The 19,745-nt window shown below is 41.2% G+C and overlaps 1 protein-coding gene across 1 annotated transcript; it reads right to left on the bottom strand.

Annotated features, from left to right (window-relative positions):
• Window positions 1–110: 110 nt before the first annotated feature.
• Window positions 111–14,937, bottom strand: tprb (translocated promoter region b, nuclear basket protein). The gene is given in 48 exon segments (XM_059512542.1): window positions 111–296; window positions 530–628; window positions 746–849; window positions 934–1,022; window positions 1,134–1,202; window positions 1,316–1,473; window positions 1,645–1,732; window positions 2,772–2,897; window positions 2,988–3,224; window positions 3,335–3,415; window positions 3,505–3,647; window positions 3,737–4,039; window positions 4,406–4,599; window positions 4,717–4,790; window positions 4,877–5,073; window positions 5,181–5,379; window positions 5,499–5,645; window positions 5,736–5,946; window positions 6,062–6,192; window positions 6,290–6,421; window positions 6,631–6,768; window positions 6,900–7,047; window positions 7,160–7,347; window positions 7,431–7,729; window positions 7,732–7,750; window positions 8,319–8,471; window positions 8,638–8,804; window positions 8,995–9,151; window positions 9,239–9,379; window positions 9,469–9,603; window positions 9,699–9,861; window positions 9,948–10,096; window positions 10,327–10,469; window positions 10,558–10,718; window positions 10,816–11,045; window positions 11,125–11,232; window positions 11,343–11,540; window positions 11,634–11,731; window positions 11,812–11,952; window positions 12,076–12,163; window positions 12,282–12,362; window positions 12,444–12,536; window positions 12,666–12,830; window positions 13,605–13,708; window positions 14,018–14,114; window positions 14,201–14,274; window positions 14,356–14,460; window positions 14,758–14,937. Coding segments are annotated over 48 exon segments (6,834 nt in total). The 5' UTR covers window positions 14,909–14,937; the 3' UTR covers window positions 111–138.
• Between the last annotated feature and the right edge of the window lie 4,808 nt (window positions 14,938–19,745).

Raw genomic sequence — 19,745 nt, 5'->3', positions numbered from 1 at the left:
CAGTGATCTTAATATATATACACACCTGCTACATTATGGAGTCCATTATCTTTCAATAAAATAACAAACGTCTTAAGGTACAACAATAGAAGTAAACTGATCCCAGTGTCTTGTGTGGGTAGATTTAAAGGCTCACATTTACCTGTCTCCTGCGTCCATGAACATGTCGTCTCTCTCCTCCACTCCATTCGGGCCTGCAGGAGCACTAAGGCTGGGTGTGGAGGTGCTCACCATGGGCACAGACTGAGAAGCATGCTCAATCGCTTCAGATGCCAAGGTCTCTGATAAAATTGTCACTGAATGGATTACAAAAAAAAAAGATTTAACCAATTTTAATATGGTAGAAGAGAATTAGGTATAAACTGGGATCCAATTTTTTTTTTTTAAATAGCTTGTCATCTCTCAGTTCGCCTCAGCCGCTGAATTCTCAGTAAATTAAACTCCACAAGTGATCGCTGCATAATCCTGCACTTTTCCAAGATTGTTGTAAAATGATTTGGACTATTAGAATGCATGGTTTTGTTCGTACCTGGAGCGGAAATCTGTAGTGGGGTTGTGGGCACACTGCGGCCTCCTGACTCTTCCTCATGAGCTCCAAGGAAAACAGAACTCTCATACATGCCTAAACCTGCAGAACACACAGAAGACAGCATTAAAAAGTGAACCAACCAACCAACATTTGTCAGAAAGAGCAGTTTATGAACAGTCATTAGTCTGAAAAAGAATGTTAGGTAATGTGTGCTACCTTGTGACGCAAGCTGGCCGAGATCTGAGTGAGAGGAGCTGGTCTGTGGGAGATCATCCGAAGGACCAAATCGAAATCGTGACACCCCTGCCACCTGTGGAGAGCTTCATACAACAGAGAATACATCAGTCATTTGGCTAAAAAAAATAAATACAACCACAGCAGAGTGTAAAGGCAAAAACACATACTGGATTGCTTCAGCAAATCCGTCTGAGCGAGGAGGAGGAAGTGTAGGGGTACTAGGAACAATCCTGTCATCATCCTCATAGAAATGTTGCTGTTGGAAAACCAAAGTTTAAAAAAAAAAAGAAAAAAAAAAAGAAAAGATAAAAACAACTCAGACACAAACACACCACACAACCAAACCAAGAACAAAAAAGCAACTCACTGCACTACTGGCCATTCCAGAAGAAAGCTGGAGGCCTCGTCCCACTGACGGCCGTCGAACCGGGAGCCGCTACAGACACATTACTTTTTTAAACACACATTCCTAGCAATGCCTAACAACAGCAAACTAAGAAAAAGCTCCTCAGGGTATGACACTTAGTATACTTAGACCTTTGCACAAACCTGGACTTGAGCAGGGGGTCCCAACTCTTGAGCAGGTGGGGCCAAGATGTTTAGACGAGGTGGAAGAGGATGCTGAGGTCTCCTGGGTGACTGGGGGTGAGGTCGAGGGGCAGAACTGGTGACAGGAGCTTCAAAAACATCCAATGTGCTAGTTTCAACTGAAATGTCACATACAGATGAAAGGAAATGAGAAAGTATTTTAAAACAACAAATTGACTTAATGAAGCTTGACAGCCTTAATACTGTTCACTGTAAATACATGGAAAGTTCAACACGACGGACGCTACCGTACATCCTTTTAGACAGATGGTTAGGTCACGCTCACTTACAGCCTTGAGAATCTGCCATGCGTTGGGTGGAGTCGGTCGCTCCGAGACTTTCCTCTGTCTCAGTGCCTGGATCTGTGGGATCAGGGCCCTTGGAAAGGATGGTGTGGAAGAGAGGTAGAGCGGAAATTAGCGGGAAGAAAATTTATATTTTATTTCATGGGTATTTAATTTCGATTCATACATAAACAGGGAATGTTTGTCTGAAGCAGAATGGATTTTAATGACAGTTATTCTCATAAATCATGTGTAAAGGCTGTTGAACCAGCTATTCATAAATACATTGCATAATGGCAAGTTGCGGTTGGATCATTAAAATGCCATGAGAGAGCTCACATCGGAAACTTGTGCTTACATAAACATCTCTGATGTTTAGCCCAAATGTAGGCGTTTATGCTGCATTAAAACCACTCACATCTACTATGGTTGAGCAAATTGAATTAAAAGAACGGACTCAAAGGATGTTTAATTGGAATGATGGGAAAGAGAATTTACTGAACAACACTTTATTGATACTGATGGGAAATTTCATTAATCCAGCACAAGTATTGCAACAAAAACCATGCAGAGAAAATAATTTTAGACTAATTAAACCGTTCAAAACTATTTAAGGAAATTATATAATACTTTTATTCAATTCTTGATTAAAGTGAAAAAAAGGATACAAAATATTTCTGTTCTTTTGATCGTTTTATTCAAAGAATTATAGTGTAACGATTTCATGACAGGAATAAATTACATACAGTAAAATAGAAAAGATCTTAAAATTTTAATGTCTCACAATATTCCCATCTTCATTTAACAAATAAATGCAGCCTTGGTGAACATACTTCTTTAAAAAATAAATTAATGAATAACTTTTTTTTTTAACCAACCCAAGCTTTTTAAATGATAATAAGAATTTAAAACAATTGGTGCCATTTTAATTATTGATTAATATTAGGCCATCTAATGTTATGCTTTATGGGAAACAAAAAAACAACAACCTAAGAATATATACATACAGCAGTTTCATTTAATTTTACTTAAAATTAAAATGATATTTTTTCATCTTGTCTGCTATCTCAATTTCAATTCAGAAATGTACATTCTCAGCTTAATTCTTATCGGTGCACATTTGTGGTGTGTACCTCGGTGTCATCCCCCTCGTAGGCCTCATTGCCATCTCTGCTGCCACTCCCTTCATTGCTTTCTTCTCCCTCTTCCCCAATACCGCCATCCTCCTCATCATCATCTTCCTCCTCTTCTTCCTCATCCTCATAATCCTAAAGTGGTAAAAAAAAAAAAAGTTTATAATATGATAGTATTAAACGTCACTGAATTTCAGCTGCTGTGCAACTACATACCTGTTCCTCTTCCTCCTCCTCCTCCTCCTCCTCCTCGTCGTCCTCCTCCTCCTCAGATTCGTCTTCATGTTCTCCCTCACTATCTGTGTCACTAACAATGACTATGACATGATGATCAGGCTCTTCCGGGCTTCGATGAGTTTCAGATGGATGGGGCAGAAGTCGGTCTCCAGGGACAGACTGAGACGGTCCTGGTTCCTCATCCATATCTTCCAAAGTAGTGTAGCTCTCCAACTCCTTCACACAGACAGGCGCATATAAAGCCCCAATTTCTATTGGTTTTACACTCATGCTGTCTGAATACAAGCAGGAAGTTCCTGTACACATCCTCTTGCCATTTCCATTACCTGTCCAGCGTCAGGAGTATCCTGGCTCTCACCCGGTACAACGCTCTCAGCCTCAGTGCTATCTTCAGCCAACATCTCTTCCTGGAATGTATAATTGTGTTTTATGTTGCGCACTGATTTAATTATTATTTAAAGCAACAACAACAACAAAAAAAGCAATCTTGACTTACCTCTAGACCTACTCTATGAATGCGAACCCTCTTGCAAATGGGAGTGTCATTGGGCTCATCCTGAGACTGTGTGTCAGCAGACATGCTCTCTTGTTCCTCTTCACGAGGGCGTTTGCTCAAGGCACTACTAGAAGATGCGGACACTATAGGAGGAGTAGACATAAGAAATCATCTTTAGAGTGAGGTGCCGTAAACGCGTTCAGCTAATCTGGTTGAGTATAAACAATATTACCTGCGCTGGCACTGCTTGTGCTAGCGGTGGCACTCCATATCCCTGTGGATGTAGAAAGAGGCCTGTCTAACTGTGAGTTTGGAAGCATTACAGCAGCTGGAGGTTCCTGATTGGATGGTTCAGCAGGGGGTTGGGTTTGTTGCTGGGTGGGCTGGATGAACGCAGTGGCCTGGCTCTGTTGTTGAACGGTCAGCAGAGGTTGAGCCAGGGTGGTCTGAACATTAGGGCTCGTGGACCGCACTGAACCACTGGCACTTCCATACACAGTCACATGCTCAAGCGGGCCCTCGGATGACTGCATAGCTGCAAGGTCAAGGGGGAAAGAAAATTCATTTGTTTGCATTTCAGTGTTATTGTTAAATAAAACTATTAAAACCCTTTTTGTTAAATGAGATGAATCAAATTAAACCTGAAAAACAGATTTAGGATTTTTAACTAACAGAAACTGTTAAGTTACTTAAATTAAAACTAAAAAAATATAAATTATCTATTATTAACAATAATATCAACTAAATAAAAACAAAGCACATAAAATGGCAAAAAAAAAAAAAAAAAACTAAAACTGAAAAAAGTGCTGAAATAAAAAGTTTTTCATCAAAAATATATCATTTCAGTAACCGTTTAATTCAAAATTGTGGGAAAAATAAAACCTCCCAGTCCAACACTTACGCTCTTGGCTCTCCTGTGTGGTGGGCATGACTGTGGCAGTGGGTGTAGGGGTGGGCACTGGGGCAGGAGTGATCATGGGTTTAATGCTGGCCCTTGGAGTGGATTTGTTTCCTGGAATGGCTGGAGGCTTGCTGGGGGTTGCTGCCAGTGGTGTGGGCTTTATGTTAGCAGTTGGGGGCTCTGAAGTGCTTGCACTATGAAAACAATGTAGAGAGCCCTGACTTGTAGAGAGACTATTTTTGAATTTGCCAGACAATGATTAATAGTTAACTGTGTAAGTGAATGAAGCACCCCCTCTAAAAACACTGTACCTTCCTCTTTCTGCCACTGGTGTGGACTTCAGAGAGATCTGTCGCTGTTCTGTTGTCCTTTGCGGTTCCTGAGTCTGAAAAGAGAAGAAAATCTATCAACACGTAAACATTTAAACTGATTCAGCTGTAGGTTTCCAATTGCATGACTATGTGGTGTTACCTTGCTTGAGCCCTGCTCCGGAGGCTCATCTCTCTGTTCTCCATGTCTCTCCTGCTGCTCGCGGAGGTCACGCAGCTCCCTTTCCTGTCTGTTCAGACGACCCTCATACTGAGACTTTAGTGCACTCACTCGCACTTCCAATTCCTCTTTTTGTTGCTTCAGCTCCTCATTTTCTTTCTGGAGCTGACCTTTTACACCTGGACGTAGAGGTCAGAGTGTCAAATAACAATAGGAAAGAGCAAACACGGACCACAAACCTCACTATCAAAGTAACTAGTAGGGAAAAAACAGGGTCAATTCTTACCAGTAAGCTGGCTGATCTTCTGCTTGGCCATTACTATTGCCTTCTTGGTCCTCTCATCCCTTTCAGTCAGCTGCTGTTTGAGTCGCTCCTCCTGAGAGGATTTCTCTTGAAGCTCCTGCCTGAGACGCATCAGCTCCACTTGTAGACGAGAGGCCTGTTCCTGGGCATTGTGTGCCTCTGTTTCCCGCTCTCCTACAGTCTGCAAAGGACAAAAGAAAACTTACACCATGAGAATCATTTTGATAAAAGGTACCCAATAATTTTAGTCTGATCTTAAAAAGGATCATATAAAAACCTTAAACTAGGCAGTGAACTTACTCTATTGAGATTCTCCAAATGGCCTTCCAGTTCTCTTGTCCTATTCTCCGATTGGTTTAGTGACTCTTTGAGGGCCTGAAGTTCTTGAGCTGATGCCTGCTGTGCCTCTTGATCCTGAGCCGGTGCAGATGCTGCTGCAGCTACCAACTGCACAAAAACTCAATTAAATCAGACCTCCACTCAGAAACACACCTTTGTGATTACAAACCACTTTCTTAGTCATAAACCCTGACGCACTTTGTCATATTCACCCTTGAGCTCTTCATACTGGGTTTTGTAACGTCGACCAATCTTTTTAACTTGTGTGATGGTTTTTAGTTTCTCCTGGATGTCCAGATTTTTGGCCTCCTGGTCTTTCTTCAGGCTGTCCCTCTCCACCATCACCTTCCCAAAGTTGTCCCTTAGGTTCTGCACCTGAGACTGCATTGTAGTCAAAGAGGCACTGTTCCTGCAGAGAGCAAGAAAAAAAGCGACATGCATAAAATAGCCAAGACAAGAATGAAAAGATGGTTTTTGCCAGTGAAACTTTGGTGTATCCAGTGTAGGTAGGGAACCGCTTTAACCTGGAAGCTTCAGCTTTGAGCCGACTAGTCTCCTCGACAAGCTGCTGGATGCGTTTGAGATGCGCTTCCCTCTCAGAGTGCAGCCGCTTGTACTCTTCTGGGTCAGTATCCTTCTGCTGGCTCACCAGATGCTAAACACCATAAGAAAGTGATGACCCAGTAATTTTCACCAATGACAAATATATCGTTTTTGAAGACAACACCTCAAAATACACACAAACTTCAGACCTGAGTGCGAGCTTTCCAGCGTTTGATATCTTCTTCCAAAAGCTTCTTCTCTGCCTGTAGCATACCACTCTTCTCACTCAGCTCTGCATTGGACTCCTGCATGGGCAAGATGTCTGACTCCAGTTTACGCACCTTTGAAGCAAAACGGAGTATGTTATCCTCTTTAAGCAAATACATTACTTTTTATTCAATTTTTCAAGAGTATATACATTTTTAATGTATTAAGTAGCATACATGCATAATTAAGCACATAAAAAACTTGAACAATTAGTCTTGGAGAACAATTCTCTTAATAATACAGCTATCAAGTATATTTGTTGACTATTTTTTTGGTGGCTTGCCTTGGCTTGAGTATCCTGCATCTCCTGTTCCAGTTTCTTTTTTTCCTCCCTCAGCATCTTATTAGTCTCCATTAGCACATTCATGGTCTCGGTCTTCTTCATCAGCTCATCATGCTGGGTCAGTGTCTTTGACGTCACCTTTAAAAAAAAATAAACAAGCTGAGTAACAGGTACAGGCAAAAGGAAAGTACAGGGCTAGTAACTAAGGCAGTTAACTAGTACAGTTGATCAGTAATAAAATGGTATGCATCTGGGTTCTCCAAACCAACCTGCATCTTCTCTCTCTCTGCATTCAGACTCTCCTGCACATCCTTCAGTTCTCTCTCCAGATGTTCCACTCTCAGCCTGTGCCTCAAACTCTCACCCTGGACCACCTCAAACCGGGACTCTGCAATTTCCTTCTCCCGCCGCACAAATCTGAAAACCATGAAGAAATGAGAGACTGCCATAAAGGAAAACGCTCTCCTTGACATTTTCTTTGCAAAATTATAAATCGCTGATATAGATAACATAAGGGAGAAAAAAAGACCTTAGGATCTCCAGGAGCTGCTCCTGAGACTTGCCCTCCTCTGTCAGAGAGACGTTGAGTGGATTCTCGCTGGTGGCTCGCTGCAGCTGACTGGCCATTTGTCCACTCAGAGTCTGTATCTGCTCGTGAAGGAGTGTGTTCTGACTTTGCAGATCCTCACAGCGAGACTCTAACTTAGACTGCTCCTCCTGATGTGGAGAGAGAAACAAAAAGACTGAGAAAATGCTATTACTACTTCCATAAAAGCTATTTGTTTTACAATTTTCTTTACCTTGAGAATCTTCTCTTGCTCCTCCCAAGAAACCCGAGCCTCTAGAAGCTGTGCACTGGTGTTCTGAACCTTCTCCTCCAGCTGCTGTCGGAGATGAGCTGCCTGCAGAGTCTGTGCTTTGGCAGCCTGCAGTGCTTCCACATCAGCTGCATGCAGCAACATCTCCCTCTCATACTTATCCTGTGCCTCAGCTGCCATCTTAGCCTGCTCCCGACTGTCCAGGATGGCCTGCTGTTCCTGTGCAGTAGCAACAGCAGCTCTCTCCAGGACGCTCTGGTGCTCTGCCTGCAGGCTGCTAGAGATTTCTTCAGCTCGTTCAACTGGGATAAAGGATAAAGAAATACATCAAATTCTGCCTCTAAAAATCACAATACTACTGTGTTAGAATTGATAAAAAGAATGTATTATAGAAAATGAACACCCATTCCCACCCTGGTAAACAACACTGAACTACTGTGATGGCTACACTCTGTTTTCAATCTTCTAGATGCCGTGAAGCTCCAAATATGATCATCCTTATGCAATGGACCCAACCTTACAATTTAAAAAGCAGCTATTTATTTATACTTATAGCATAAAATCTTTTCTTTATCTTTTTGTACATTATATAATCCTCACTGTAATACTCTACTGTTTGATGCATTTTTTTTTTAATCAAATTAATTTTGAACATTTTATTAGTGTAATTTTTGACTAAAATTGACCATGGATCCCCAGAACTCCTTTGCGGCCCCCAAAGAACCCAGTTTGAAAACCCAAACAGTTCTAGTGCGAGATACCTTGAATAACATTTGTGGACTTTAGGAAAAAGTAAAAGAAAAGAAAGTGTAGAATGTGCTCTTTAAATCAGAAAGATTAAAGATCTAGTGAGTAGAGGGAATTCAATACCTCTTGCTCCACAGCAGCAACAGCTTTGCATTTCTCTTCTAGCAAACTCTGCTTCTCCTTGTCTGATTCCAGAAGTTTCTGCTCCAGCTGTCTATAGTCTTCCTGAGCCGCCTCCACCTGGGTTTGCACCGATGATCGCACCTGCTCAGTTACCTAAAAGTGTAAAGAGAGAAGAATGTATTTTTTACAAAATAAAAACATCAAAATTAACTCAATTTACCTCCTTAAAATGTCCACTGTTCATGTTATCTTTATTTTTATGGAATGTAATGGGTGTTAGAGTAAAGCATATTATAGTGATTTTTATCATGCCACACACCTGTTTCTCTTTATCCAGGGACTCCTCTAAGCTAAGACTCATGGCCTTGTACTGTTTCATGCTTGCAGTAGTGTTCTTCAGTTGTTCAGCCAGCTCTTCTACCTTGCTCTCAGCCTGCTTGAGCTGAGCACGCAGAGCCTCCATATCACCTTCACTGCCCTGCAGACCTGGAGAGAAAAAACAGTAACAACTTCACAGATGGTCTTTTCCATCAAAAATGCTCTGGCCTTTATAGCTAATGAGGTGGAGCAAGCAAACATGAACAAATAACTTAAGTATTGTTAGATAAACTAAGCAAAATCTAAATATTAGAAGAGCTATGATACGATAAGGGCTTAATCATGAGCAGTCTCTCACCTGAATGTACTGTGGGGGATACCAGCCGGCTCTCCCTGCTACTCATCTGCAGCTTTAGATTGTTAAGCTCATGTTGGGCAGCACTAAACTGCTCTCTTGTCCTGTGGTACTGGGAAATCTGTGTTTCCAGCTGCTTCTTAACATCCATCAGCTGAATCTATGATGCAAAGGAACGTCAAAGATAAATAAATGAGCCAAACAGGGAAAAATAAGAGAGAGAGAGCAAAAAAAAAGGGGCCCTTACATCTTGATTGCGTGCCAGAAGGTGCTTCTGTTCCACCTCATTCTCAAGTCTCTTCTGGAGCTGAGCAATCTCTCGCTCCTGCTTCTCAATCTGAGCCGTCAGCCGCTGTCTGGTCTCTGTCTCAGAGCGCTCTAGAGTTGCCTAGAAAATTCATTTACAGACACACTAAGTTCTCAAAACATCCTTTTGGAGGTTTAGATTATTTGTTATTTCTCAAAAGCATTTGTCACCTGTATTGATTTGAGGTTGGTCAGCAGCATGCTTTGGCCAAGCTGTTGGGCCTGGAAGGACTCTTTCTCCTGGGTCAGTCTGATCTCCACCATCTTCAACATGTCTCTCTCTTTACGCAGGTTCACTGTTTCAGACTGAAATAGAGACATAGATGATTACTTCAATTTAGACAGAACTCTTGAACTGACCAGAGACACCTGCACTTGAGTGAATGAATCAATTAAGACACCTCAGCAATGGAGAGTTTCTCAGCTGCTGCTCGGAGGTCCTGGTTGAGGGTGTGTATGGTCTGTTCACTCTGCTGAATTGCTGCAGCCTGTTTCTGACTCTTCTCATTCAGAGAGGCAATCTCCTTACGGTAGCCCTCCACATTATCCTGGAGCATCTCATACCTGACATAAACACCACATAAAATAAATTAAGGATTCTATATTTGAGAAAACCATGAGCACCAAAAGAACTGTATCCACACGGATACCGTTTGGAGGTGAACTCCAGCTGTGTGGAGATCTTGGTGTTTTCAGAGCGGAGTTCAGTCACTTGATCCTGGAGTTTCTCGCTTTGCTCAGTCATGGCTTTTTCAGACTCTGTTTTTTCCTTTTTATAGGTCACAAAGATTTCCTGAAGCTGATCAAAACACAGGAATAATACACAAACATAAGTTATATTTTAAAAGACATCCAATAGACAAAAGTAATTAAAAAAAAGTAATTTCACACTTTTACAGTTTTTACTGCATTAATAACGAATTATTAAAGAAACTACTTTCACAAGCATTTTTATTAATGATGCTCTTAGTCTCAGTGTCACTGATGGAAAAAATGCTACGAGTGGATAGCCTGCTCCTCCCGGCCTACCTGCTTCAGTGCAGCCTTGGCCTCTACTGACTCAGTGGATTCTATCACAGTGGCAACCAGTCCTGTAGGGGTGCCTGCAGTGGGTGTGACGGCTGGAGAACGACGGGGGGTGGAGGTCAGCATAAGCTCCTCATTACCAGCACCTGTCACAGTAAGTTTATTAAACTGTTCAATCATCATCATCGAAAAACCTGGCAATAAAGACTAGAACAACAGACTAAATATAATTACCCTGTGGGAAGGTGACTCCAGTGGCCTGGGTCAGAAGCATGCGGAACATATCCCTTTGTCGTGCCACAGCATCAACCTTCTGCAGATCCTGAGATCTCTTTTCCTTTAGCTGCTCCAACTCATGCTGAAGCTCTTCGAGATATTTCTCCACCTCACTCCGTCTAAACACACAATTAGAATTATGCTTTCTCAGTCCATATTTAATATGATATTAAGTTGACAGATCCACTTAAATCTCACACACACACACACACTCACTTCATGGTGTCTCCCTCCATCTCATCCTTTTCCTTGTCCTCACTGAGATCTCTTAGTGCCACTAGGAGTCGCTGGTTCTGCTGCTGCAGCTCTTCAACGCTGCGGAAGGTGACCAGGTGTTGAGAAATCACCTCTGATGTGCTGCTCACATCCGCAGAACACACCTCATCCTCCTCACGCATCACATGGTTACCACGTGCTTCCTCCAGCTCAATAAGGAGGACTCGCACCTGAGACAGTTATGATTTTTGATTAATTGTTTACTCTCCCTTAAGTGACTGAAGCCTCAGCTGTGCCATCAGGCCTCACCTGTTGAGACATGTCAGCCAGCTGCACCTCAAACCTCTGGTTATCTCTCTCCAACACAGATGCACGTTTGTTGCTTTCATCTGCTTCTTTCTGCAAGCGGTGGAGTTCCTGAAAAATCATTTTTAGATTTGTTGTGCAAGTAACCATTAATCAGCATTCACTGGCAGTGTGACGCGAGAATAAGGTTTTGTATTTCTACAAGACTCTCTGGTCCTCACCGTGACAGTTTGCTCTAATTTAGCAGAGAGACTGGAAACAGACTTTTGCAAGCGCTCATACTCCTCTCTCTGTCTCTTCAGGATGGGCGCCTTTGCTTCCATCTCCTGCACAATGTCATCCAGGTACTTGTGCAGTCGTTTGTTCTCTAGTTTCTCTCGTTGTAGCTGTTCTTGGGTCTCAACATAAGCTGTATATATCTACACAAAAAAGTAGGTGGTATATTAAAACTGAAAAAGATTCATGAATAAGAACAATGCACTTACATCACAAATCAGAATGCAGGTCAGTACCTCTGTAAGTTTCATGCCTGGTTTGATGATTTTGGCTACTGCAGCTGCTGTGGGAGACATTGTGGTCATCTGCTCCTCTGAAAGAATCGAAGCAGTTCCTGGAAAGACAAAAAAGGCATCAAATTTACAAATACTAATTCACATGCTAGAGGTTAAGGAACTAAGTGGCGATGCTAACCTCTGTGTTTGGCATCAGACAGCAGCTCATTTGCATTATCCAGCTCTTTCTCCTGGCTGCTTATTTTCTCTTTCAGTTCAGTGATTTCTTTGTCCTTACAACTCTCCAGCTCTGCCATCTTCACTTCCAGAGCTTTATGTGCTGTTCAGAGCAGATAAGATGTTATCACAGAAATATGTAAAAACACAAAGCATCAGTGTTATTTTTCTTAAACGGTACTCGTGGCTTTCAACATGCATGTCTCTGACCAGGAGAGTGGCTTACCCTCTCCAGCCTCTTTAAGCAGCTTGTGAAGTTCATCAACAGCTCTGCTGAGCTCCTCACTCTTGGCCTCTGCATCAGCTGCAGCTCCCTATGAATCAACAACAGAATTTAGAACTTACAAATATTACTTGGATGATTATTATAATATTCTGATTTATGCTTTCCTTTAAATTATACACTTCAATTCATAAATAATAAAAACTTACCTTATACAAATTTGAGAGTTTGATGTTGGCATTGAGCTCATTACTGAACTTCTCCTCCAAACTGGCTTGCTGTTGCTTTGCCTAAAAGCACAACACGTGATTATAAAGAATTATGAAACACCATTGAGCGGATAACTTCAGCGATGGATTACAATGGCTAACCTCTCTCATCTTGGTGATCATCTCCTCTGCTTGCCTCTGAAGTTTCTCATTGGACGCCTTCAGACTGGTGACCTGATCTTGGAGGCGGGCGATCTACAAAAGGTATAGAGAAATTAGCACATGGACTAAGAGCTTAAATAACACATTTCTAAGCAGATCATACAATATTCATGATGACTTAAAATACATATTACAAAAAAAAAAAAAAGGTTTTGGCAATACTTCATCCTCCTTGTTATTAAGGTTGCATTGGAGCTCCAGGATCTCACTGCCTTTCTGCCGGGAAAGAGACAGCAGCTCTTCACTCTTGGCCTTAAGCTCAGTATTCAGCCAGGTCACCTGATTCTGGAGTAGATCTTTCTCCTGCTCCATTCGTTTCTCTTTATACTGGAAAATTAACATAGTGCCAGCATATCAAAAATCAGTGTTTAGGGGCCTGGTATAAAAATCAGAGATGCAAACACGTACGAGGGGAAAAAGGTGGGAACCGGGTGCATGCTCCACATGGATATATTTTTAAAGATATTTGTTTTACATGCTCATTTGCAGTTACTTTAAGTTATTTGTAAAAATATTATCACCTTATACGTCACAAATGTAACATTTCCACATAACAAAAAAAATAGCATCTTGTTGCAACATTTAAAAAAAAAAAACTAAATTGAATAGATTTGGTCAAAATCCCATGTTATAAAAGATGAAGTGCTATGCAGGCTATTTAAGATAATATTGGCTGATTTGACAGCAATGCTGACCTAAAATGCAAAATTTTACCTTCATCGTTCCCACATATCAGACCTCAAATACATAACATATGACCCGGTTTAGTAAAGAAAGTACTATACAAAACTTAACTTGCCAAGTGGCTATCAGCTTTACTTTTCCAATACAAATAAGACCAGTACACTTTTTCTTAACTGAATATAAAAGGTTATGACCAGTCTTCAACTGGATCCAGTTTTTTTTATTTACCCTTGTCACAAGGTAAACAGCATCTATGAAAAATGCAAGTGTGTTATAAAGAACAAAAAACTGTGGATGACAAATGCATAAAGAAAAAAGGTTCAATATTAAATGAAATTGTCAATATTGGTGCAGAAAATGATAAAGGTATCAGATCAATGCATTTGTATGAAAATATTTGATTTCATTAAATGTTACCTTGATTGAGACCTCAGTGGATTCTGATTCATCCAGCTTAAGCTGAAACTGCATCTTCTCTGAACTGACTTCCACCAATCTATCATTAAGACGCTTTAGGTCCTCTAAAAAAAAAAATTAAGAAATTTAAGAAATACAACTCAGACTTTATCAGAAGTGACAGGAATCACAACAATACAGAAAAATATATATATTCCAAATAAATTCTGTTTGATTTAACTTCCTTCAGCTAACACTGAAAAATGATTTTATGACGATATTTGGCAGCACAAATTTGTCTTTTGGCCATTTGTCTTTTTTTTTTACTGTATTTTTGTTCAAACAGTGTAGGTGAACAAAGCAAAACCTGCATATTCCAAATAATCTGTGAAAATTTTGGTTTCAATGGTATTAAAAGAATACTTATTAAATACCGCTTTGTTGTTCCATCTCCTGGGATCTCCTTTCCAATGTCCGCACAAGCTCTCGTTTTTCGGCCTCGAGCTCATCTTTGGCTTTGGAGAGTTCATTCTGCACAATTTCACCTCTTCAAAATCACAAAATTCAAGACACGACACAGATGTTCTCTATCAGAGTGTTATATGCTCTCTCATTACCTGAAGTGATTCTAGTTTGGTGTATGAAGCCACTTTCTCCTTATTTGTTTCTCGTAAGCATTTCAGCTCATCCTCTGTAAAAAGACAAGTACAAATACAACATTAAGTTTCCTATTTTTAATCAAATAAGAGCTGTTTGACTCCCACATCCTTACCCCGTTTGCAGTACTCTTCTTTCAGTATCTGATGCTCTTGAGTCTGGGACACAAACTGAGCCTGACTCTCTGCAAACTTCTTCTCGATGTCAAAATACTGTTGTTCTATATGAGAGAAAGAGAGAGAGAGAGAGAGAGAGAGAGAGAGAGAGAGAGAGATTAAACTTAACAGAACGCCTAAATATCCACACAAACATGTCTATGGTAATATAAACAGAAAACGTTTTCTGTTAAAATGAAAACGTATTCAGTTATTTGAAAAAAATGAAAACGTATTCAGTAATTTGAAACAGTTTGCAGAACAATATGCTCAAGGGGAAATATACAGTTTAAAAAAGATAATGAAACCCAGGCCTCCTTCGCGGCTATACGCCGTTTACTTATTAAAACAGCAAACCTTACCATTATCCACACGATATTGCTCCTGTTGTGCCTTCAGACAATCAACTTCACATTGCTGTTCAGAAATATACTTCTCTAATTTAGACAAGACAGTTTTGGGGAGTTTTGATATCTCCGACCGCTCCAACATCTGCTGCAGCACATCCGCCATTTTTTCGTTGCAATAACTCCGCCTCCTCTGCTTCTTCTTCTTCTTCTTCTTCGTTTGGTGTTTTATGGCGGTTGGCAAACCAACTCTCGGTGCATTACCGCCACCAACTGGACTGGAGTGTGGAGCACTAAAAAAACAATAAGCAACTAAATAAACAACTTTATCCCCTATACTTCAAATTCTCCAATCTACTCCTATTGCTTTAAGATACTTCATTATCGCACTATATATTTTTACTTGTTCTACTTGCTTTCCCAATAGACTTTCCATACTGAATACTACCACACCCAATTTTCTTACTATCCTCTTAAGTACTAACCTTTCTTTTCCATATTTTAAACATTTTATTAAAACATGTTCTATTGTTTCTGCCTGATCACAATAATTCTAATACGAGAAACAATCGTATCCTCTTTCCTATTCCCAAAAACACTTCTTCCGTTTCCTACTTTCTTTTGAATACTATACAACTGTCTTCCCTTGACCTCATTATTCCATAGTTCTTGCCATTTATTGTTTATGAATTCTTTTATTTTACTTTTAACTTCATTTTTGCTCAACGTTACTTGCACATTTATCTCATTATATTTTACTGCTTGCTTTGCTAGTCTATCTACCACTTCATTGGCCTCCAACGCCACATGAGCAGGAACCCACACAAACACTATTAAGCTTACACTACTTATTCTTAGCAAACTTGCAAGTATCTCATAAATAATGTCTTGCCTTGATATTTTATTTCCACTTATGAGGCTTGTGATTGCTGCAAACGAATCAGAACATATAGCTACTTATCTCGGTTTTACGTCCTCTACCCACTGGAGTGCAACCATCGTGGCTACTAATTCTGCTGCAAATACAGAGATATGGTCAGTTATTCTTTTCTTTATACTAATTTGAAACTTAGGAATATATACTGCAGCTGCTGTTCTTCCAGAGATAGGATCCTTAGACCAATCAGTAAATATTTGCACCCATGATGAGTAAGTCTGATCTAAATACTGCTGTGCTATAATATTCTTTAAGATGTCTTTCTCATTCGTAATTTTCATTTGAATTTGTATGTCAATTATTGGCATTGGCAAAATCCATGGTGGTATACTGGATAATATCACAGTAGGGCTAACATCACAATCTTCAATACCCGCTTCTTGTGGTTCTCTTTGAACACTCCATCCAAATGTTTGAATGTTTTTGTTCCCATGTTCCCAGCATTTTTCTAGTACTCCCTTCACTGGATGATTCTTTTTATGACCTTTTATATTAACCCAATAATTCAGTCTTATTTTATGTCTTCGAAGTTTTACTGGAGCAACACCAACTTCTACCTGTAGAGCTGCTATGGGAGATGTTCTGACTGCACCACAACATATTCTTAGAGCTTGATTTTGTATTGCTTCAATCTTTTTGAGTATAGTCTCGTTTGCAAAACCGTAAATTATACTTCCATAATCTAAACTTGATCTAATTAAAGTATTATATATTCTTTTCAACGATACTCTACAAGGTCCCCATTCCACCCCTGTTAAACATCTTAATATATTTACTCCTTTTTTACATTTCTTAATCAGATTTTTACATGTATAGCAAAAGTCTTCCTGGAATCCATCCATACACCGAGATATTTGACTACTGGCACTTGCTCCAATTCCTGCTTATATAACTTATACTTAACCTCTGGTATTTTTTTTCCTTTTAGAATCAGAATCAGAATCAGAATCAGAATCAGAAAGAGCTTTATTGCCAAGTATGCTTGCGCATACAAGGAATTTGTTTTAGTGACATAAGCTTCCAGTAAACAGAGACAACAACAACACAGACAAAAAAAAAAAAAAAAAAAAAAAAAATTTACAGGAGATTTACAAATTGGCAAATAAATAAGTGTATAAACAATTGTGCTATAAATGATAATGGAATAGGATTGAGTGAGATGCAGGAATGTTCTAGGATGGAGGGGTAACAAATAAATAAGGATATTGCACATTTTTGCATAAGTTTAAGTGGGAAAAATTTAACTGTTCATGAGGTAGATTGCCTGGGGGAAGAAACTATTCTTGTGCCTTGCTGTTCTTGTATTTGCGGCTCTGAGGCGCCGGCCAGATGGCAAAAGTTCAAAGATGGGGTGACTTGGATGTGAGGGATCCAGAGTGATTTTCTGAGTCCTTTTCCTCACTCTGGATGTGTACAGTTCTTGGAGGGTGGGCAGGGGAGCACCAATAATCCTTTCAGCAGTCCGAACAGTTCTCTGTAGTCTTCTGATATCTGATTTTGTTGCTGAACCAAACCAGACAGTAATTGAAGTACACAGGACTGACTCAATGACGGCTGAGTAGAACTGTTTCAGCAGCTCCTGTGGCAGGTTAAACTTCCTCAGCTGGCGAAGGAAGTACAACCTTTGTTGGACTTTTTTCACAATGGAGCCAATGTGATTGTCCCACTTCAGGTCCTGAGAGATGGTGGTTCCCAGGAATCTGAATGACTCCACTGCAGTCACAGTGCTGTTCATGATGGTGAGTGGGGAAAGTGCAGGGGGGTTTCTCCTAAAGTCCACAGTCATCTCCACTGTTTTGAGCGTGTTCAGCTCCAGGTTGTTAAGACTGCACCAGACAGCCAGCTGCTCAACCTCCTGTCTGTAAGCAGACTCGTCACCGTCCTGGATGAGGCCGATGACTGTAGTGTCGTCTGCAAACTTCAGGAGCTTGACAGAGGGGTCTTTAGAGGTGCAGTCGTTGGTGTACAGGGAGAAGAGCAGAGGGGAGAGAACACATCCCTGAGGGGCACCAGTGCTGGTGGAGCAGCTGTTTGACATGAATTTCCCCAGTCTCACTAACTGTTGCCTATCTGTCAGAAAGCTGGTGATCCACTGACAGATAGAGCTAGGAACAGAGAGCTGGGTCAGTTTGGTCTGGAGGGTTGTTGGGATGATGGTGTTGAAAGCCGAACTAAAGTCCACAAACAGGATCCTCACATAAGTCCCTGTTTTGTCCAGATGTTGCAGGATGAAGTGCAATGCAATGTTGATTGCATCATCCACTGACCTGTTTGCTCGGTACGCAAACTGCAGGGGGTCCAGTAAGGGTCCAGTGATGTCCTTCAGATAAGCCAGAACCAGTTTTTCAAACGACTTCATGACGACAGACGTTAGAGCCACAGGTCTGTAGTCGTTAAGTCCTGTTATCTTGGGTTTCTTTGGAATGGGGATTATGGTTGAGCGTTTGAAGCAGGAAGGCACTTCACACAACTCAGAATCAGAATGAGCTTTATTGCCAGGTATGTTCACACATACGAGGAATTTGTTTTCGTGACAGAAGATCTGTTGAAGATCTGTGAAAAGATGGGGGCCAGCTGGTCAGCACAGGTTTTCAGACAGGCTGGTGTAACGCCATCTGGGCCTGGTGCTTTTCTTCTTTTGTTTTTCTTGAAGACCTGGCGCACATCATCTTCACAGATTTGAAGAGCAGGAGGTATGGAGAGGGGGATTGCAGGAGGTGTTAATGGTTGTGTAGGGAGATGGTCAGAGTGGGTGTTGGGGGTTTCAAATCTACAATAAAACTCATTCAGGTCATTAGCAAGTCGTTGATTAGCCTCAGTGCAAGGGGATGGTGTCTTGTAGTTTGTGATGGCTCTCAGTCCTCTCCAAACTGAAGTAGAGTCGTTGGAAGTAAACTGGTCTTCCAACTTTTTAGCGTAGGTCTTTTTAGCCGCTCTAATCTCTTTGTTCAGTGTGTTCCTGGCCTGATTGTACAAGACCCTGTCCCCATTTCTGTAGGCATCCTCTTTGGCCTGACGAAGGTGTCTGAGTTTTACTGTAAACCGTGGCTTATCATTGTTGAATGTTAAATAAGTCCTGGTAGGAATGCATATATCCTCACAGAAACTAATATAGGATGTTACGGTCTCTGTGAGTTCGTCCAGATCGGTGGTAGCAGCTTCAAAAACGCTCCAGTCTGTGATGTCAAAACAAGATTGTAAATCCTGCTCTGTTTCGCTGGTCCATCTCTTCACAGTCTTTACTACAGGTTTAGCAGATTTAAGTTTCTGCTTGTAGGTCGGTATAAGATGAACCAGACAGTGATCAGAACGTCCCAAAGCTGCTCGTGGAACAGAGTGATATGCATCCTTTATTGTGGTGTAACAGTGATCCAGTATATTACTGTCTCTGGTGGGACAGGTAACATGCTGTCTGTATTTTGGCAGTTCACGGGAGAGATTGGCTTTATTAAAGTCCCCAAGAATGATTAAAACAGAGTCCGGGTGTTGTTGTTCTGTGTCTGTGATCTGATCAGCGAGTTTCTGTAAAGCCAGACTTACTTGCGCTTGAGGAGGGATGTAAACACTAACCAGAATGAACGAGTGAAACTCCCGCGGCGAATAGAACGGCTTGCAGTTGATAAACTGCGTTTCTAGATCAGGACAGCACATCTTCTTTAATACAGTTACATCTGTACACCACCGTTCATTGACGTAAAAGCATGTCCCGCCGCCGCGCGATTTCCCCGTTGATTCTGCTTCGCGGTCCGCTCTGAACAGCTGAAAGCCCGGCAGATGGAGTGCGCTGTCCGGTATGGCGTCATTCAGCCAGGTTTCCGTGAAACACAGAGCAGCAGAGTGAGAGAAATCCTTATTTGTCCGAGAGAGCAGAAGGAGTTCGTCCGTTTTGTTGGGTAGAGAGCGGAGATTTGCGAGATGGATGCTAGGCAACGGCGTTCGAAATCCGCGCTTCCTGAGTCTGACGAGCGCTCCCGCTCGCTTTCCCCGTCTGCGCGTCCTGAAGCGCTTGATCAGCGCCGCTGCTCCTCCGATAACAATGTTCAGTAAAACGTCTGTATAATAGAAA

The sequence above is a fragment of the Carassius carassius genome, chromosome 27, assembly GCF_963082965.1.
Source record: "Carassius carassius chromosome 27, fCarCar2.1, whole genome shotgun sequence".
NCBI lineage: Eukaryota > Metazoa > Chordata > Actinopteri > Cypriniformes > Cyprinidae > Carassius > Carassius carassius.
The sequence above is the reverse complement of the archived record's forward strand: the minus strand, read 5'-3'. Positions and strand labels throughout refer to the sequence as shown.